This window comes from Mercenaria mercenaria, chromosome 5 (assembly GCF_021730395.1).
Source record: "Mercenaria mercenaria strain notata chromosome 5, MADL_Memer_1, whole genome shotgun sequence".
NCBI lineage: Eukaryota > Metazoa > Mollusca > Bivalvia > Venerida > Veneridae > Mercenaria > Mercenaria mercenaria.
This window is the reverse complement of record NC_069365.1, coordinates 45,747,049-45,768,891: the sequence shown is the minus strand read 5'-3', so window position 1 is coordinate 45,768,891 and position 21,843 is coordinate 45,747,049. Positions and strand designations below refer to the sequence as shown.

Below are 21,843 nucleotides of genomic sequence, written 5' to 3'. Positions count from 1 at the left end.
GCTATGGGCTGACTTCTAAATCTCAACAATACATCAAATAATTCATTCTGCAACTTTGGTCCCTGATATATCGCCTCATTTAGACTTAATCCCTCTGTTTTTGCTGCTGCATCGAAAACAATACGGACTTTAGTTGTCTCTCGATCCAGTTAACCTACCGGAAAATGTGGTAAATACCACTCACTGTCATTGAAACTTTCATTCGGGTTAACTTCCGTTATATAACCTTTATTTTGATATTTCTGTAGTGTGGTTTCATATGCTTCTTTCACAACTGGATCTTTCTCTATTTTCTTTTCTGTGTTTCTTAATCTCTGTAATGCCATTTCATAGTTATTTTTCAGAGACGGCTTTTTGTCATTCCATGGAATGGATACTTGATAATGGCCTTCACTACATGTTATCGTAGATTTTACTTGTTTCACAATGGATTCGTCTTCGACTGACATGGTACTCCCTTTTTGTGGAATGTGTTCTATTTCCCAGAATTTTTCTATCGATTTTTCGATATTTACATCTTTTTGCAAAAAAAATGTATGATAATTTCTACTTTCATTTTCAACAGAATTTCAACGGATCCAACACAAGTCCAGCCTAAGGGAGTGAGACGAGCTATTGGTTCACCGGGTTCCCCTCTGACTTCGTGTAACGAGTAATGTAAATCTGAATAATCTACCCCAATCAATAAATCTATTGTATTTTTTCTCTTACACACTGGAAATTATATACCATTTAGATGTTTAAACTGTCCAGATTGTTTATTCCAATCTACTGTTCTGAGATTTCCTGTTACACAAGTTGTTGTTGTAGCCTCCATTCCCATTTTCACTTGACCATTCAAGCCTTCAATATGAAATTTCACAGGTGCAGTTTCAAAAGTTTCTTTTCTACCATTCATAACATTTACTGTTATCAACTGTGCATTAGATACTATGTCTAATCCTAATTCTGCAGCTACATCTGCATTAATGTATGATTTTGAACTGCCATCGTCCAACAGTGCATTTACAGTCAACTGTTTACTTCCATTTTTCACTATTACTGGAACTGTGCGAAGTGAAATCCGATTTGGTACTGAGAAACGATTGTCATTATCATGATCCTGATGTTGAACATGATGACTTGTCGCATTTTCATTTGTAGTTACATTTTGTTGATTCATTTCATCTTTGTGTAACGACAAACTGTTACCCGCATTTTGATAATTCATTTCTTCATTATGTAACAACCTATTATGGTTCTTTTTACAACCTTGAATTCCGCAAACTTTCATTCTATTACATGTACTACCAGCATGTCCGTTTCCTAAACACCGAAAACACAACTTCAGATCTTTAGCTTTTTCCCAACGCTGTGATGGTGATAACTGTTTGAACACGTAAATGTTCCAAACATCATGATTATCAAAACAGACTTTACAGACCTTTTGGCTTCCTTGACTTTTTTTGTTATTTACAAAGTGAGTAGTTACTTGTGGTCTTGAAGGCTTCCACTTGTCTCCAGAAAGTCCATGAACAGTTTCGGCAGCAGCAACATAGTATTTAGCCTCCTGATTGAACCACTTTCTTAATGTTTGAACGGATTCATCTTCTTTAGATTCATAAATCCACCGATTATACCTCGTAAGCATTGTTTCAGGCAATTTTTTCAGAAGTCTCAAATACAGTGCTCCATCTCCTAAATCTTCTTCCTTTTCTGCTTCTATCAAATTAATCACTACAATATCTAACAAGTCCCCAAATTTCTCGATAGTTTTAGCACTCTCCTCTTTCATTACCGGAAATTTGTCTAATTCTTCTAGATATGCCATAACTTGCCTTCGTTTACCTCCAAACTTTCTATCTAAACGTTCTTTTGATGCTTCGTAACTAGCTGCCGAATGCCCTAAATTTTCAATCGACTTCAATGCCTCACCAGATAAATATTGTCTTAACTGCAAGAGCTTATATTCAGCAGTAGACGGTGCACTGTCAATACAAGCATTGAATGCCGCCTTCCAAGATTCATACTTTCTTTTCTCACCTGTGAATACTGGAATTTGTACCATTTTTAATTGCTGCCACATATCTTTGCCTAAACCTTCGGTTGTAGCACTAGCTGGCAGTGAAGCCTTCGTAGACTTTTTAAACACAGTTTAATGGGTCTCACTATAGTCTTTTTCAATTATGTCAATTTCTTCCATAACTTTTCTTTCGTTTTCTAAATCATTTACTTCTCTGTAAGATGAACACAATTTGTGCATAGTCCCTAAAGCAACTTCATTTGCATCATCTAAATAGTCCTGATATTTTCGAATTTCTTTTTTGTCCAACTCTTCATCGATATCAACGTCTAAACACCGTAAAAGTTTGTTTTTTGTCTTTGTATAGATTGATTTATGTTTAGACTTTAACAATTTCAAGTCCGCAATTCTTTGCAAAACCATTTGTTTTTCTTCTTCGCTGAGCTCCACAGCCATTTTTACACTTCAGAGTCAATTTTGTGTTTATATTTTTTAAGTCCTATTATCATAACCTCGCTCTGCTACCATTTTGTTCCGCTTACAACTATAATTACAACTATTTTCCTTTTTTAACTTTTATTTTCTCTATCAATTCACTTTTCAACATGGCTGACTAAAAACATGGTTATATTTTACGCACGTACAGAAATTACAGTAAAGTAATTACCGAAAAGAGCAAAAATTCCCGTGCTCGGCCTCTTAGGCGCGTGAACCCTAAATTACTACTTGAAAACTTAACTAATTCTTCAGAACATAGACTTTAATAGTAAATAACTATTTTAAGTTTTAAGTCAAAAGCTTTATAAGTAACCCAGATATTTGACCTTATCAAAATCTCTAACCAAATAAGTCAAAAGTTAAGTTAAAAAGGGGCCAAACTTTATCAAAATTCAAATAGCTCTTATTTGAATTTTGATAAAGTTTGGCCCCTTTTTAACTTAACTTTGGGGGTTGTTTCTCCTGTTGTAGACTCTGACATTTAATAACTATTTTAAGTTTCAACCCAAAAGCTTCGATGGTAACTGAGATATTTGACTTAATCAAAAAGTTTAACCAAAAATTCTAAATTGAAAAGGGGCCTAATTATGTCAAACTTCAAATCAGAGTTATGGAGATTGTCTCTCCTGGTGTAGACTTTCGTAGTAAATAAGTATTTTGTTTCAAGTCAATAGCTTTGATAGCAACAAAGACATTTGACTTTATCAAAAAACTCTAACCAACGGCGACGGCGACGCGAATGCTGGGGGAGTGCATTAGTTCTACATTTTCTTCGAAAAGTCGAGCTAAAAACCGAGAAGCTGGCATTAAGCTGGGCTTTTGATTGCCTAAAAACTACCATAAAAAAATAAATAGCATTGATGACGTAAGCCGGTTTTTACATCAAACCACTGATTTACACGGACCGAAGCAAATACATGTGAACACAGTGACTTAATTGCAATACACATCTTTCCAATTACGCTAGTATTATGTAAACGTAACCAAAGTTTATCCCTGTTCATGAAATCATACGCCTTCTTAAAATCTATAAAAGCTGCAAATGTCAGTTTACATTTATTTCTAGTCTCAAATTCACAACGAGGAAATATGGTCTAGAGTACTTCGTTTTTTTCCCGAAACCATTTTGTTCGTCTTGCAATACATTGTTGTTTTCGACCCATTTACTAAGAGGATCATTTAAAACTGAAAAATATAGTTTGTACATAGATGATACAAAGGCAATAACCCTGTAAGAGAACGGGTCGTCTCATGGATCGGCTGTGGCAGACTTCGGAATAGTACTGATGATACTTTTAACCTAATGACTCGGGACTGTCCCAGGGTAAAAAAAAACAAGGAAAAATATCCAAGAGGGAAAGCCACGTTCAAAAAAAAGGCATACACGATCAACACACGCACAACACACACGTACACGCACGCGCACGCGCACGCACACACACACATACACACACACACAATAAGCACACAAGATACAGGAACGCAGTGGGGCACCGCCTTGGAACGGTCAGTGGCAAAGCCACCACTGGGTTTGAACAATACAGTAATCTACTGCGCACCCTTTACCGTTAAAAGACGTTAAACCCGAACACACACACACACACACACACACACACACGCACACACACTTTACTAGATCATTATTTTTGTTATTTCCATTGCAACCATTTAACAAACACAACTTTGTATTAATAAGAAAATGTATAAAAAAATCTCCTTATGCATTACTCCGGAAATCAACAACATGCCGTTCTGTCAAACTATCAACACCACTGATAAAATCTTCATTTGAACCACATTTACTATTAAAATCGCCGCAAATACAAATTAATCCTTTCCCTCTGAAATCCATAAATATCTGCTTAAACATTATCATAGAAACATGTACATCAAATGGTCTTGATGAATTTTCTGATGGTAGGTAACAAACACAGGAAATAATGAAAAATCAGAAAATCTATGTTTCATTTTTAACCATAAAATTCCCTCAAAACTATTTTCAATAACTGAAATATCACAAATGTAAACAATATTACTTTTAATAAAGAAACCGACCCCATCGGATCCACATTCAGCATTTTTATGAATCTTTGTACGATTAAAACTAAACCATTTATAATCATCAAGATCTAAACAATCATTATTTAAAAGGTGTGTTTCTGCAACACTAATAATATCAAAATCATTGTGAGATACAATAGACGAACGTGAAATAAAATTGTCGGAGTCAGTATTATCACTCCAACCATCCACATTCCAAAAGCCAGTGTTTACATAAAAGCGACCATTTTGCCCTCGAGAGTTTTTATCCTAATTAGCCCGACTACGTCTTCAACCACGACCCCGCTGTCTATTCCCTCCTCTTGCTGGATTTCCACGCACTTCTATCCACTCACGGTCATAACTTGATCTATCACTGTGTCTGTTATCACTACGGTTTCTGAAACCATTATCACTGTTATGAACAGGAGAGAGACCCGACCTACTGTTATTCCTGCTACCCCTACTAAACTGAACAGGGAAGCCCGATTTGTCCCGATTTCCTCGACTGAGCAGGGGAACCCGATCTGACCTGATTGCCTTATTCCTTCTCGTCCGGACAGGGAATCCCGACCTGTCATTCAATCTCGACCGGTCAACACCTGAACTATCCTTTCTCACAACTCGATTACCTTTCAAAGTCAAACCATGCTGTTACTCGCCATTCATCCATCATCACCCGCCTTTTGTCCTCATGTGACTTGACCGTACGGCACTAGCGCAGCTGATCGTCTCTTATTAGTGAGTTCACTCTCGTAGAAGTGGTCTCTCTCATCAATTCCAGTAAGTCCCGAATAACAATGTTTAGAGTAATGTCACTCGCTTTTGCTCTTCCCTCGGGCCGAGACACAAGATTATCTACCTTTTCGGTCAATTTGTCAATTTCAGAATTAACATCAGCTCGAATAGTGTCACTAAAAGCACTAATACTGGCATCCACGTCTTTTCTTATTTTAGACATTTCAGAATTTACCCGTTTGTCAAGAATTTGAGAAATTTTTGAAGCGAGACCAGTCTCTAATGTGTCCATGCGTTTCTTCAATGAACTAAATAACATGTGCGTGTCTGCCGACATCTTAGAAATCAAATGCTCCATAGTATGATTACCATCTGTATGAATGTCTGCCATTTTTTTATAAGTCGATCGGCTTACTCGCTGTCACTATCGGAAATACACTTGGGCCTTTTAAATGGCCTCTCACGATGGAAATTAAGAACTGGTTATCCTCGGCTTGAAGGTCCATCTTGAGTGCAGCACATTTGAAAGTTATTTGGGACAATTGTTGAGCTTCAGGGACTACTAACTGTAACAGAAGTCGATGAATGGTCAGGGTTGAAGACAACCGAGGAGAATTTTTTAATTTTATTATTATTATTTTTTTTTTTTGTATTTGTTGATTTATATTATTATAATAGAATATCGGATATCTGGCGGTTTTGATCATTGTTTAATTTGCTGTATTTGTTAATGCTGTCCTGATATTTGCATGGTGTGATTTGCAAGTATGCTGTCATCACTCAGCTTCTGTATCAGCCATTTCCTCGAACAACTAAAAAGGGGAAAACTAAAGTTAAAATTGAATAATTTCACTTTATGTATGTGACAATATTAAATTTGTTACATGTTTTCAGTAAATTATTAATATTCATAATTGGACTAAAAAGAAGAAACGAATCTTTATCAACAGACTATCATTGTTTTTATGTCCCCGCCATAAAATTTGTGGGTGGGGCATATAGTGTTACCTCTGTCCCGTGTGTGTGTTTAATTGTGCGTGTGTTTGTGTGTTCGGGAAAGGGTGGTGTTCGTGTCCGGGCCATAACTTTGACATGCATGGTCCGATTTAAGAATAATGTCACAAAAAATGACCATGGATAGACAATGTGTCATGCAAAAAACCATTACACTAAGTCTTTGCTTTAACTTAGCCAATTTTCACTACATATATATTGATAATGTAGTCTTCGTGTCCGGTCCATAACTTTGATATGCATGGTCCGATTTCAAAATAATTCGACACAAATAATAAGCATGGACAGACAATGTGTCAAACGTGAAAACTACTTCCCTAGGTTTAAGGTCAAGGTCACGCTTAAAGGCCAAAGGTCACATACAAGAATGACTTTGTCCTGAGCATTTCTTCTTCACGCATGAAGGGATTTTGATGCAACTTGGCTCAATTGTACACCTTTATGAGACAGAATGTCATGCGCAAGAACCAGGTCCCTAGTTTAGAATTACTTCTCTTTGTTGTTACTTTAAATAGATAAATAAGTGTAACTTTTTTATTACTGGTCGTAGGGAAAAATCAAAACCATTTTTCTGTAATACAACATGCATGTTACATACAATTTTGAAATGTATTTTGACCTATATCTACCTGGAAAGGATTTTTGTGTGGACTTAGAAATTTCTTTCTTGATTTTTTTGTAGAGCAACTTCCATTAGTTGTTACTATAAATAACTTATAACTTTTTTATAATAGAAAGTAAGGAAATACCAAGACCACTTTTCTGTTACTTTCAAATTTGAGTGTATTTTAAGGTATCTTTACCTGGTAAGGAGTTTTTTTCTGAAATTTTATCAAAAGAATTACAATAATTATTACACAACTACAGAATTAAAATTCCATTTGCAAATACAGGTGCTAGTGTATATTTGATATAACGGGCGTATATTGTGGCATTCTATTGATCTTGTTGTACAGTATATAAATAGGGCCAAGGGTCCTTCTTTTAGTTTGTGAGCAGTACCAAGCCTGTGACCTTTCTCATGTTGCGGGAGCATCCGTGTCTGTGACACATTTCTAGTCATATCGATATAAACCATTTTTGACCTCCAGATGGTAAGACAACAACAAAAGGGAAATGTTTTACATATAAGGAAATTACTTAGTTTCTGACACATTATATGTTATGGAAAAGATATGAGAAATAGTTGTTTTTACTCATTTTTTCTATCATATAATTGAAGTGTTTGTAACGGAAGTAAACTGCCTAATTATAACTATCGCTAAATATGAACTCCTCCGTGATGTACTAGTCAAGAATGTACGAAAGTTTTAATTGCGGAGGCTGCCAAGGATTTATTCCCGGCTTGGGACTTTTTTTACATTATATTTTTTATTTCGCATTTTGTAAGAGTTTAGAAAACAAAAACTCATGTTTTAATGTTAAAAATATGACAAAATTCAGTTGTTTTTTGTTGTGTTTTTTTAAAGAAGAACAATTAGAGACAAAATGTGGAGTCCAGTTCCTTTTAAAAAAGAAAGTATAATTTACTATAGATTAATTCAAACAAACCTATACGGAGCGATGCCACGGTTTTCATTGCCACTTATGATGTTGTAGATTGAATTAATGTCCATTGCAGACTTTTTGTACTAATTATGTCACCAAATTCGTGTGAAAATAAGTGAGAGCTCATAGTACACGAAATGCCCCCACTTGATGCATTCAGTAACTGCGCAAGGAATAAAACTTATTTGGTCACTGTGCACTGGACCGTTGACGTACTGACTTCGAATCAATAATTATGGGTCATCTACCAGTCATAAATGACTTCCGTATCAAATGTAATCTTAGACCAAATCATTCTCCTGTTATTTGGCACAATTATGTTCTAATGTCCTGGGTAAATGTGACCTTGACCTTCGACCTACTGACGTCAAAATCAAGAGGAGTCATTCGCTGGCCATTATCAACCTTTCTGTGAAGTTTCGTGATCCTAGGCCCAGACGTTCTTAAGATATGTCAGGAAACATTTTAACTTGTTCCGGGTCACCGTGACCTTCGACTTAAACGAAATTGTATTTTCTGAAAAATTCTTATTTTTCAAACGGTTACAAACCTATATATATATTATTAGAAAAGTTTTTCAACCTCGAAAAATACTTAACATTAAACTTCTAACTAAAACATTAAGGTCCATTTAGGTCACTAATGGATATTATTATCAATATATTATAAAAAGCTAAAACCTATGAAGTCGTAAGTGAATAGAAGTTAACAAATCGTCATCAGGCGCGTTAAAATGCCTAATATTAATAGAGAACATCTCTAATACTGTTACTGCATGGAACATTTTTTCAAAAATCGAGAAATGTAGCGGGTAGTATATGTATCCTATGTACATATCCATGCTAAATATTTTGTAGCAAAGGATCCATTTCCTGGAAACGCAAGGACAACTAAGTTGGGAATGAAACGTGAATTTTTCACATCAGTTCTGTTTCTCTGTTCTTCCATTTGTCTGTTTGTCTAGTTTTGGGCCAAATTTATGTCCCGATAGTTCAAGAGTTGCCTGCGGCACCTCGAAGTGGCTGCGGCATCGTTGAAGTGTCTGCGGCAGTTTTCCAAAATTGGCATAACGTTCAGATTCGGAATTTTCTGGACACATTTTGTTTTAGCAGATCACATGTCATTTATAAATATAATTTACGACGACAGAGACAACATGTTTTGGGTCAGCGAAAAGTCTAAACAGTCAGAAAAATTCACGTTTCATTTCCAACATATTTGTCCTTGCGTTTCTTGGAAATGGATCATTTGCCACAAAATTTAGCATGGATATGTACATAAGATATATCTACACCTCGCTATATTCCCCGTTTTTTTTAGAAAAAAAAAGCTCCATGCAGTAACAAAATGACAAAAAAATGGCAAAAATTACTCACCGATCTCGCTCGTTTTGTAAACATTGGCGAAGTACCTGCGGACCGAACCGCAGGCACTGTTTAGTAACCGTGAATCTAGAGAACAAATAGTGAATTGAACAAATCTGATTATCTAGGCGCTTAGAAATATTTATCGCAGTTCCACCGAAATTTTAGTTTCATCCTCTCGCACATAACGATAATTTTATTTTTACATAATTGTGCTGCTCTAATGGTCCTGAGTTCGATCCCCGGGCGCGGCGTATGATAAAATACATTTTGTCTAAAGTCATTCGTCCTCAACTTCTGATTCATACATGTGGGGAAGTCGGAAGTTATACCCGGGAACAGGTTTGTACTGGTACAGATTTAACTGTCCGCCCTTATATAACTAAAATACTGTTGAAAAGCGGCGTTAAACCCAAATTAAACAGAGAGCGTGTCCAAACACTATATTTGATCAAATCAAATGTTGTTCAAATATGATTGATAGCTGCACTTATAATACTCTAAAAATGGAAAGTGAAAGAACAAATGACGACTCTTACAAGTGATGTTATTCAGCATAAAGGAGCTAAAATTGTAGTCTTTATATACAAGTAAATTACAAAATAGTTTATTATGTTCATTTATATTCTTAGTTACCTATGCAATAATACTTTTTACAATACGTTACTACACTAAGTTAGAAATGGTCATTCGTATGTTCTTCTATTTGTCATTTCTTTACCATACTCTTGATTTGTTTCTCGGCAGGGCGTAAAACTGGGAAACAGATAATATAAACTGCTACAAATATCACTGAAAGATTTCATCTTTATTACGATCATTCAAATGTAAGTTTGTATGGAAAATAGTTATTCTCTTTCCATATAATTTTCATGAATAAACTGAACATACAATGTCTATTTTGTTTCAATATAAGCCGTTACACAATAAGTGTCACACGGCCTGAGAACTTAACTTATTTCATTCGTGAAAAACAGAAGTTAAGAAGCACTTATATAAGTATAAAATTTATTATTAATTAGAACCTCGTCCATTTATAAACAACATTATAAAACTCAATACATTACATAAGCAACTGCTCATTCATCTACACTATTAAGACATTTATTACACTATATCAGATATGCGACATAGCAACAGATATAACAGATAAACAGTCCTGCTAATTCAATCAAAATTAAGAATCTGCACGAAGGTTTTTGTAAAAAAAAACAAATTAAAATATAACGAAAACACCTAACATCTATCATTAGAAATGGAATGCGCTTTTGAGCACTCATATTGTAAACAAAAGATTAATACTAATTTTTCACTACATAACAGTAATAACATCAACAATATTAATAATAACAAAATTTTAATAATTATATATTATGCGGTTATGTAACAGTATTGAGTTTCAATACTGAATTCTGTTGGACGCATGTATATCAATAATAAGCCGTATATGGGCGGGCATGACGTATGCTGAATCCAAATATGGCTTACTACAGCTTTGCACGAGTCAAAGTAAATTCACTATTGTAATCAAAACTGCACATTACCTCTTTATTTAAAGGACAGTAAATCAAATCACTCAAATGATGATTGGAACTTTTTCTAAATACTTTACGACAGACTTTAGAAATTCGTATTCCTCTATCATAATATGTATGTTAATGCTAGAAGTGTGCGTTATCATGTCTGATCTCCCATCGCCAAAGAAAAATCAGACGACGTACAACATTGAAACTATGTTCCTAGATAGGATATGTTATTACTTAGAACTTGTGTGCTGACGCTCATATTTGTAACTAAGAAATAGGAACGGTATCGCAGTTTCATATTTTAAACTTCACTGGTGCTTTATATACAAGGGAAGTAACCCTGTACAACTCTCTGCATTGAAATATGAAGGTTTTGGACTCTAGTCTAGTATTAAAACAAAAAAAGGCGTTTTTGAAGTGTGGGTTTTTGATATTGATTATTATTATAGACCTATATATATTCTGTCTAAAACGGCATGTATTTTACAAGTTAATACGAACAGTCGAAGCATATAACCGGTAATTTGAAAACTCTGTTAATCTGCGAACCTGGTGAGCAACAAACTACTCGGGTAATGTCCTCTCTAATGCTTTGAAGGCGCCCGTCAAATGACACCAATAATAAGATAATACCAAACAAGCGCGAAGATGCTGCAACAAAAGAAACACCTAAAAAGAGAGCATATTTTGAGATCTTAACATAAAATCTTTAAAGGCTTTGAAAGACATACCAAATATGTCACGCAACATCATCATTGTTTGGTTAGCACAAGAAGAACTATGTATATGCCAAAGCAATAAATCAAAATACGACTTCCGGAGCTATGCTTCAGACAAAACACAGAAGTTAAAATCATAACAACAAAATGATCAATTAGTTTTCTAAAAAATCATCAATATAAAGGTTAAATTACATCACAAAAGTTTGTAATATGGATGATCGATGACACATTGAAGAACATTGTGTAATATTCTACACACTGCATATTTAGCTAATCAAAAGCTCTGTATGTAGATATTTAAAGTGGCTTGAAATGTTTTTGCAGCAGTAAACTTGCCCGAAACACGTGCAAGCTTCTGACGCACGAAAGATGTTAATTTTGACCATACATATCTGTTTAAACATCATAGTTACAAGAATATGAATAAAGGATTGGGAGGAAGGGAATTTTGTAAGTGATCTGCTCTCTGAAGATTTTTCAGATAAGAAATGTGCTTATCATTACACTACATATGCCCATGAAAAAGCCGTAGAATTATAAACTTGTCAGACTAGTGTGTGAAAGAGTATGGTTATATATGCAACCAAACATTGAGGCGTATTAGAGATGCAAACTCGCCAAAATTAAAAGGAAAAGAATCATACAAACTATGGCTAAATGAAATACCATTCCTGTATTGAACAAAATACTGTTAGACTTTGAACAGATTTTACTTTCGGTTTTAAAAAGCTATGCATAAAATTGATATTGAACAGCACCTAAAAATAGTCGGTTGAAATTCTAGATGTATTCATGAAAAGTAAATTTTTGAGAAATGGTTAATTGAATAAAGTTATCATTTTTACAAAATTGATACACTATAAAAGTTTTTTTTTATCATATCTTTATGATAATAAGTTGATAATGGATAAGACATTGATCGCAGTGGAAAAGGTATGGTTTTTGATTACCTTAAACGACTATTCATCTTTAAACCCATGGTAGGATGGGACATGTTGTAAATGTATGGCAAAATCCCTCATCCAATCAAGGGTTTAACGTCGAACACTCGTTTTATTTACGGTAAGCAAAATCAAACATCTTTCTTTTGTTACATTTTTCTAGGAAAATGTCAGATACACTTGAAACTGAAAACTGAAACTGAATAATTTAGCTAAACGCCTATTTTTATATAATGATATATTCAATGGCGTTGTACATAATAATAATTATACATTTATAATATAATTATTAGATTTGTTTTGTATCACTTATGTAAGAATAATTCATTTTGAACATTTACTTTTTGTCGCTGTGAAGCTATTGCAGTTATAAAACGGCCACAATATGCAATATATTTCGTATTGTGTTTCGTTTAGGACATGCATATTTTTACAATTGAATTATCTCGGGCGCACGACGTCTTATCTCGAACGACATCTTATTTGAAATGCACAACATATTATCTCATGCGCTCGACATTTTATCTCTTGCGCACGACATCTTACCTTGAACTCACGACATCTTATGTCGGGCTCAGGAGATTTTTTCTCGGGCGCTTAACATTTGTCACATATGATACCAGTTCAAATGTCAATTCGACTCCCATCGTTTTTTTTTTTTTAGTTGTTTTGTTTTGTTTATACTTATAACCGTAACCCTTTTGCAGGGTATTAAGAAAAATAAACAAAATAAAATGCAGCAAAAATTCATTGATGACGCAAATACATAATGTTAAGTCCTTGACAAAATAGAGATTGTGTAGGCTTCGCCCATATGTCTAAGAATGTCCCTGTTTCCCCTTAATTCGTGCACGCTATTTTATAACTTTTCTGACAATATGCAAATTGATACTATCAGTCGAACAGCGTTCGGTTATTATTTTAACATGCAGTAAGCGTGTTCGTTTAATGTATTTCAATATCCTTCGAAGGTAGGATGAACAATTATGTGCACTGCTCTCACAAAGGATGTGACTTGTCTTATAGGAAGTTTAAATAATGAATAGGTGGGACACTAATTATCTACTCGTCTGTTAATTCTACTTATAGACTGAATACCCAAAATGGGAACTGTCACATATAGATGAGACGTTGTGCGATCGAGACGAGATGTCGAGCGCGCGAGATAAGTCGTTGTGCACACGAGATAAGATGTCATGCGCTCGAGACATGACGTCGTGCAACGAGACAAGTTTTCGTGCGCACGAGATCAAATGCCATTCGCTCGAGATAAGATGTCGTGACCATAGCAAGTTTACAAGCTCGCTGAGTCGGAAATACGTTTCTTGTGCAGAACAATTCAATTGAATAATCGTTAATTGTATTATATTTACTACCTTCTTCTATTATAAAAAAGCCTTTTGTAGAAAGTAAAATATGATATTACAGTGTACTTTAATACCAAATTGTAGAACAAAACCAAAACCGATAAAGCATAATGATGCAATTGACACAAAAACAAGATATCGTAAATTGGACGAATAGTTTTCAAAGCATTCATCGTTTAAAATCTGGTATGCGTACTAAAACAAACAATGGCAATGTAAGATAATCGAACGAACTAAACGCGTACTTCAGATTTAAATTGACTGTCAGTCAACACTAAACTGTTTATACTAAAACAAACAGGTGTACAAAAACGTTTGAAAAAGGCTTAATATTTCCATCCCTATTGAAATATGTTGAGAGAAGTTATATCTGTGTTAGGCATGCAGCCAAGGAAATACCTCAGTCGCTGGCTGCTTAACGCAGGCAGGTGGCTGCTTAAGAGAAATTGACATGGGAACAGTCTATTTGGGAATATAGTTAATTTGGCAGCTTAAAGCAAGTAAATGGCTGCTTAATACATGTGACTGCAAAAGCCGATTCATCTGTAAACATATTATACATGCTAATAGGAAGTGAAGTGCCACAAATATTATGACTGTTCCTTTACGATTATTGATAAAGCCACTATAGAAGCTATCCATGCAAATTTCAAACATATCATATATCAAAGTAATCTTAAATCTTGAACATTCTGCCAAATAATACAAATACCACTAATGTTAAACCGTTGTTAAAACAGTCGACCAGACATGAAACAAATAGATAATTTATTCGTTTTGCGTTACATTTAGAATTTGTGGTTACGCCGGTCAATGTTCACTAGGTAAAATGTATTTTGATCTGTCTCTCTAAAAAGAAACGAATAACCTCTTTATCTTACATCAGTATTGTACAATTAATAAAATTACTATTTTTACATCAATATTTGGTGTTTTTTTTTCAATTTTTTCAATTCTATATCTATGTTATTGTTTATTTGCAACACGTTACCGTACAATATATTACAGTATTGGACGCACGTGCGTACAAAAAACCTATATTTTTCAGTATTTGGAAGTTCAACAGACCCGTGTTAAACATGTGAAACGCGTAAAAATGTTCCGAATGTAAATCGGGTTAATAAGCATTTTTGACATCTTGTCCGGATAACTGTATGATGGACTTGCAGATTATTTTCCATTCTGGTTCAATATGGCCACCGTTCGGATCTGCTTTCCATGAAGCATGGGCGAAACGGTCAAATATTTTCTGAAGAAAATTGTTCATTAATTCTTTGTCAACCTGTTCGATCATAAGCATTATAATGGGTTTATTCTGTTCATATGCCTCTTTTATTTCAAGTTTGCACATTTTCTTTCGGCAAAACTTTTTCGAAATAATTGCAACAAAAACCGAAGACTCCTCCACGCAACGCATAACTTCGCAAATAAGGGAATATCCAGGTTGAAAATGTTTATCACCTATGCACACCATTGGGTCGTTTGAGTGAGTCATTTCTGATAAATGTTTACATAGTTCCGGATATATTTTCTTCAATACAAGGTCAGCGTCTTCACTGCAATATGACAAGAAGGCAAGATATCGTAATGGAAACGTTCCCGTCTCAATTTTGGCAATCACTTCCCGAAACCTTAGCTTATTTTTGCGACGTTTCCTTATACGAACTAAAACAAAAGCACCCAGTATCACTGCTATAAAAACGAAGGGCGTAGAAATCATAGCGACTTTCTTAATGGTTTGCATTCTGCAAAAGTGTGCAGTCTCTTTAAGGGCGTTATTCCTTACGTCCATGATATTGTCACCCAGCATGCATGTTATCGTTTCATTTCTATCTATGATTTCAGTATAATGCAGCCACTCTATAAACTCCTTGTTTACACTATCACATTTGCATTGAAATGGATTTGCTTCTAAATATACATGAAAATGTTTTTTGTTGTTGTCGTTATGATGGGTAGGGTTATGATAAGACATTTGTAAGAGTATTTGTAATTCAGTTCGAACATTTTGCTCAATAATGTAAATTTTGTTATGACTGGCAATGAGTTTGTCAAGTTTACCTAGCTGTTTAATTGAGAAATGTAAGCTGCTTATTCTATTGTATGAAATGTCTAAGATCTTTAGCGATCGGGAATTCTTGAAAATTTGCATCGGTAAATTGCTTACACTGTTATGAGAGATATTAAGGTAACGTAGTTTTGTTAGAGCCCAAAATAGTCTTTCAAACTCCTCTGTATAGTTTTCTTGCATAACATGTAGTTTGTTATGCGAACAATCTAGAATGCGCATGTTTACTGACGGTTGTAAAACTGACGGAGAGATGTATTCCAATCCATTATATGAAATATTAATTTCAGAAAGACTCTCTTCGGTTGTTTGGTGTAACTGAACGGTCATATTCACCCATTTAATTTTATTTCCCACTAGTGACACTTTTTGAATTCGCAGTGGACACCTAGATAGGTCCAAAGAGTAGCCATTTATTTCTACATCATGTTCTGTATTGATCCTGTTCCCCAAAATAGTTGTCACAAATGTGAAGTAATATAAAGTCTCACAATTGAAATTAAGTGTCTGAAAGTTAAATTTGATTCGAAGCGCTGGTATAATAGCCATACTTACATCAAACGTCCTTATGCTTTCACATGCCTCAACTTCCACATAATTTTGTTTAATATTTCCAATAACCGACTTTCTCAAATCCACATACTCTACAGACTTACACAATGTCTTATAATAATTGAAATCAAGCATACGTATGTTAAGGTCAGAAAAATCTAAATACTTAAGCTTTCTACCGAAAGTTATTGATTTAAAGAAGTAGTCATTAAGATCCACTGGATATGAAGAGGACGTTTGGATCTTAGCTACACTTAATGACAGCAACGCTGGCAAAATTTTCTTATGTTTTCCTCTGTTTTCTGAATTTATGGAGCTACTTATTTCAGAAATGTGAAGTCTAGGATTAGATGATAAATTTAGTGTCAAACAGTTGTTCAGTCCTAGAAAGGCATCTGGGCTTATAGTTATTATATATTTCCCATGTAAGCCAAGATATGTTAAATTGATAAACTGATCAAAACTTTTTGAAGGAATAGACTTCCCATGGTCTGCTTGAATATCGAGTATTTGTATATTTGACACATTTTTGAACTTATTTCTATAGAGTTGATCAAAATCAAACTGTTCAATGAATAGTTCCGTTACATCAGATGGTATGTCTGTAGGTATCCCTCCATTTTTACAGAGCATTGTATATCCGGAACAGTGACACGAGCTTGTACATAATCCATATACACAGAAATGAACACACGTACACAAAATAATAAGACAAAACACAAACACGTTAAACATTATTACGAGCTGTTTAGTTTAACGTCGTTTATCCCATCACGATCATATCGGTAACTGCAGCCGGAAGTAAAATGTACGATTATCTTGAATCATTCATTAAAGGTGAACTATGCCGACATATTACCGTTAAGTTCATTTGTTTACAAATGTATCAAACAAATAATCGCATTACATTAGTTTTTTGTTTTTTTTTTGGTTAAACTAGATAGGTTTCATCTATTGAAGTTCAACACTTTCAAGGTCAATATCCAATATCATTCCCTTTATCCAACAAACTGATATTACGTAAATATAAATGCTTAAACTAGGAAGTGAATGCAATTTTACATAATAACAAATAAAACCATGTATTGCAGCGTGCAGACATTGACACCTGAATTGTTCAAGGTTTACCTGTCACGAAAAACATTATTTCAGTTGAATGTGTATAAATATAGAATACCGATACGTTTTAGCTAGTCTTTAGTCTATATTGCATATATACATGTATAGGCAATAAAACTAAAACTACAAAATTCAAGTAGGCACTACCTTTTTTAGATATATTTTTAGCTAACTGCATCAAAGAGCATACTCAATGATTAAAGTATCATTTTCTGTAATTTGAGGAGAAAAAAAAATGATCTGGAAACAATGGAGACAATTCCGCAAAATATTTATTGTAGGCTTAGTGACTAGATGCCTATTACCTCCTGCATTTCATACATTTTTTACCCCAAAGCATGAAAAAAATATCATGCGTATTTACTTCAGCGGTCAGTATTGTGCAAATTAAGATGTGTAGATCCAGCTTTTGCTGTAAGGAAAATGGCATGTTTTGTAGAGAAATTTGTCAACAAACAGGCGAATTTTTTTTCACAAATTTTCACAAGGTAAAATATGTTGAGAAAGAAAAAATTCTGCCACCCATATAATATCCGTCAAATTATGGGGAAAATATCTAGATGAGAAATCAAAGAAAACAATTTCAGGACTGTTATATAGCAAGTAACATACTAGATAGGTTACTTCTTCAATGCAATGATATTTATAATTTACATGGACAGGATTAGGATTGACAAACGGTGTCACATAGACACAAATATAGGAAAATGGCGGTTTTCCAGATCTTTCTTAGTGGTGGAAGAACCCATGCGCCCTTCCAGGTATTATTTCATTCACAGGCGGGCACCACCTGGATAAAACCACTGACCTTCCGTAAGCCAGCATGATGTCTTCCACATGAGCTTTTATATTTTTGACCTCTAATTGTGACCTGAACCTTGGGCGTATTGTTCAGTGTTCTGCGCTGTGCACACGACACGACGTTTAGATATTTTACATTTCATCTCCAAATGTACCCTTTACCTTGAACATAGTGACCTGGGTTATGCGCTCTGCATGTCATCTAGATGAGTTTAATAATACACGCAAGTTTTTAAAAATCTTCCTAGCAGCTAAGAAGATATGGACTGGACACGAAAACGCACGGACGGACTGACATGCCTGAATTTAACACATCCCAACACCCCCTATACTTTGTATCTGTGGCTTTAACAAAAATGTACTCGGCTTAATAGAATATAATTAGTGGAAAACCACAGCTTGCCCAAAACGACACGAATGAAAATGTTGCAGGCTTGGTTTGATTTAGCCTTTTTATGGACGTTAGTAGTAATGCTAGCTACCGTCCACACCCTCTAGAAGTCAACATTTACACATGTGAAAAATAAATTAATTAGCTGTTTTATAATGTATATAATTATAAAATGTTTTATCACTGAGTCTGTTAAAATTAGTGCCTTAGAGGTATATGACAGCATTGTGCTAACATGCCCTTTAAATGTATGAATTTAATCTATCTAAGCATGTATTCCAACGCTAAATGGTAAATTGCTTCGATGTAAACTACGCCGTATAAAACATCTACAAATATTATGATGGACCTCCTAGGCCGATTGGTTAATGTCGCTGACTTAAAATCACTTGCTCCTCACCGATGTGGGTTCGAGCCTCACTTAGGACATAGATTTCAGCATTTGAGGAAGCCATCCAACTGGCTTACGGAAGGTCGGCGGTTCTACCCATGTGCCCATCCGTGACAAAATATTGCCCGAAGGGACACCTGGGGTCTTCCTCCGCTGTGAAAAGCTGGAAAGTCACCATACGACCTATAAATGCGTCGGTTTGACGTTAAACCCAACAAAACTTAATCGTATGAAAACGAAATTCATTTATTTCTATGTTATCTTCTATATGCACTATCTTAGTAATTGCTTTTCAGTTATTGAATATTGTATCATTTTGCCATGTGACCGTCATGAAGTTTGAAGTTTATGTGAAAATAAAACAGGCAATAAAATGTTCATGTACGGTGAGAGAATAATTTGTTTACGTAGTAACATTTTAAGGTTTAGGAGAATGTCATTAGAACACTGACTAAATAGTTTTGAAATAAAATCGAAACAATAATCAGATTCATGTTAGTACATGCATCATCGAGTAAAATAGTAATATATTTCAGAAATATTTAAATTAAACAGCGCGTCTGGTTTATATCAAAGGAATATTTATTGCCTTATATTAATAGTCTCATCCAGGAATGTCTGATTTTTCTTTTTTTCAGTATTTAAAAAAGCAGTGTAGAGGAAATAATTAACTTCTCGATAATATGTCAAACAGAAACAGATATAAGGATATATGTTTTATTACCTAAACACGACATCACGGACGAAGAATAAAACAATATGGAATTTTATTGCAATGCGCTTCATATATCTACAATTTCATTCCATCAGTTTTTTACTTATTTGCAAAGTATGTTATTGATTTCGGTTATTAATGTGAGTTAAATTCAGTCTGTAAAGATCTTTTGCATATATATAGGTATGTCTTTAAAATCAATGACCATTTATTTGATCATAAAAGAAATATTGTTTTGCATCATCATTTGCGGTTGTTTTAACTAGACTAAGTATGTTTTACCAGTGTAACGGCGCATTGACATTACGTCACATTATTAATGTTGAAAAGTAGTTCTATGAGGTTAATTCTTTTATATTTTGACAGGAAAGCGTCAAGTCCTTATTGTTAGTACCTTATAAATTACAGAAAATGAAGTGTTATAAACCAGTTATTATAGTATACGAATGTCTCACTGAAATTCATGTGAGTTTATAAGGACATAAACTGCCCTGGTACTGAAAATCATGAAATTAAAACATACTCTTAGCTAAACCAGGCTACATTTTCTGTTTACAGATTGCTGACTTTTTATCTTTTAAGAGACTGAAATTAAATATTAATTTTTACAGTACAAATATAAAGTGTTCTGCCACTTTTTGACAATAACTTCGTACACTTTTAATGATTAAACCTATGTGTATGATTAAGTTGGTTTGATTTTAATTATACCCTATTTTTATACTGGTATAAAAGATAATAGGTAAGGGTAGATTTCCCGGAAGCACGGAGCACTAAAAACAAAGCATCAGAGCCACGCATCTGCAAAGTAGGCCCACAACAAACAGAAGCTGTAACGGAAAAATATTACAGACGGGTTGCTTCAAAAATCTAAGAAATATATATAAATTTATGCCAAATATAGATAGAGGAGGAGGAATTGGTAAGGGGTAGAAAGGGGATGGGGGAGGAGGTTGAAGGGGAAAGTAGAACACGGATAATGCCACGTTCCTTAATCAAAGTTACACTACAACGTAAACCACAATAGCGCAGCCATTCATGTTCGACTGTGATGAAGCTTCAGGCTTATTTGAACATCTCTCGAGTCCGCGTCCTGTAGTGGTGTTATATGTGAAAGTGTTACCATGGCCCAAGTGAGGCTTGAACCCACGAACTTCATATGATTTCAGACACAATGTCTTTTATCAAATCATCACGGAGAACATACGCCCCGCCCGGGGATCGACCCCGCGATCCGTAGATGATCTGCGCTCTTCCTATTGAGCCAAGTGGACGGGTCTGCTCATTTGTGTTGTTCTTGCAGCTGCTGCTGCTGCTGCTGTTGTTTACATCAATGATACCAAAATCAATTTTTCTGAGAGTGTGGCTTGATGCATTTGTTGATCTGCTTCGGTGTCAATGGTGTAAGTGCAATTTATATTTATGTTTTCATCGATGAAAGGCATTCAACAAACCACTAATTGTACACTCAGGCTATTCGATGTTCGTATCGTATACATAACGTGTGCTACATGTACACTGTACGGTAACCATTACTGAAGATGTTACGTAGTGCATGTCTTAAGCAGGAATCTCCTTATTAAATGGATCTAATCACCGATTACCAAATGTAGTAGGATTTCGTTGTAAACACATATCATTTACATACATCGAGAAATTCTGATATCTGTAGCTGTGTCGGACATTATCTATAGGGAAAATTTTTGAGATATTAACATTATTTGTATTTTATGCAAACATTCAGTTCTGAAAATTGAATATTTAACGAGTACATCTCAAACTTTATAGAACACAAGGAGACCAAAATGTCGTTAACAGAGGTAATACCACATAATATTCTACCTCATATGATTCTGTGGAATAGAGTTAGTTTTTAAAGGCCTACCACAACATATTGACTTTCTTTTCACCAAAATTGAACTTGATGAAAAACTTCCTACTAACACAGACATAATTTTATTACAAGACGACAGGTGGACAAATTAAGCCTTCCAAAATCAATGTGTATTAACAACTTCATATGCTACCTTATATTTAGAGACTGTC

The 21,843-nt window shown here is 34.6% G+C and overlaps 2 protein-coding genes across 2 annotated transcripts; both read right to left on the bottom strand.

Annotated features, from left to right (window-relative positions):
• Positions 1-721: 721 nt before the first annotated feature.
• Positions 722-2,047, bottom strand: LOC123558365 (uncharacterized). The gene has a single exon (XM_045350246.2). The coding sequence runs from the start codon at positions 2,045-2,047 to the stop codon at positions 722-724; it is 1,326 nt and encodes a 441-aa protein (XP_045206181.2).
• A 3,000-nt stretch (positions 2,048-5,047) lies between these two features.
• LOC128557009 (toll-like receptor 7) lies at positions 5,048-17,496 on the bottom strand. Its single transcript, XM_053543399.1, has 2 exons — positions 16,384-17,496; positions 5,048-6,090 (listed from the first exon to the last, which is right to left on the bottom strand). Exons 1-2 carry the CDS (start codon positions 17,113-17,115, stop codon positions 6,055-6,057), a joined length of 768 nt encoding a protein of 255 aa, XP_053399374.1. The 5' UTR covers positions 17,116-17,496; the 3' UTR covers positions 5,048-6,054.
• Positions 17,497-21,843: the final 4,347 nt, after the last annotated feature.

Bases quoted from the DNA above. Each gene is read 5' to 3' on its own strand.
- LOC123558365 (XM_045350246.2), bottom strand. From the start codon at position 2,047: ATGGTACAAATTCCAGTATTCACAGGTGAGAAAAGAAAGTATGAATCT.
- LOC128557009 (XM_053543399.1), bottom strand. From the start codon at position 17,115: ATGTTTAACGTGTTTGTGTTTTGTCTTATTATTTTGTGTACGTGTGTT. The intron at 6,091-16,383 runs GTAAGTATGGCT...TCCCCTTTTTAG, and splicing joins AAAGCATAAGGACGTTTGAT to TTGTTCGAGGAAATGGCTGA.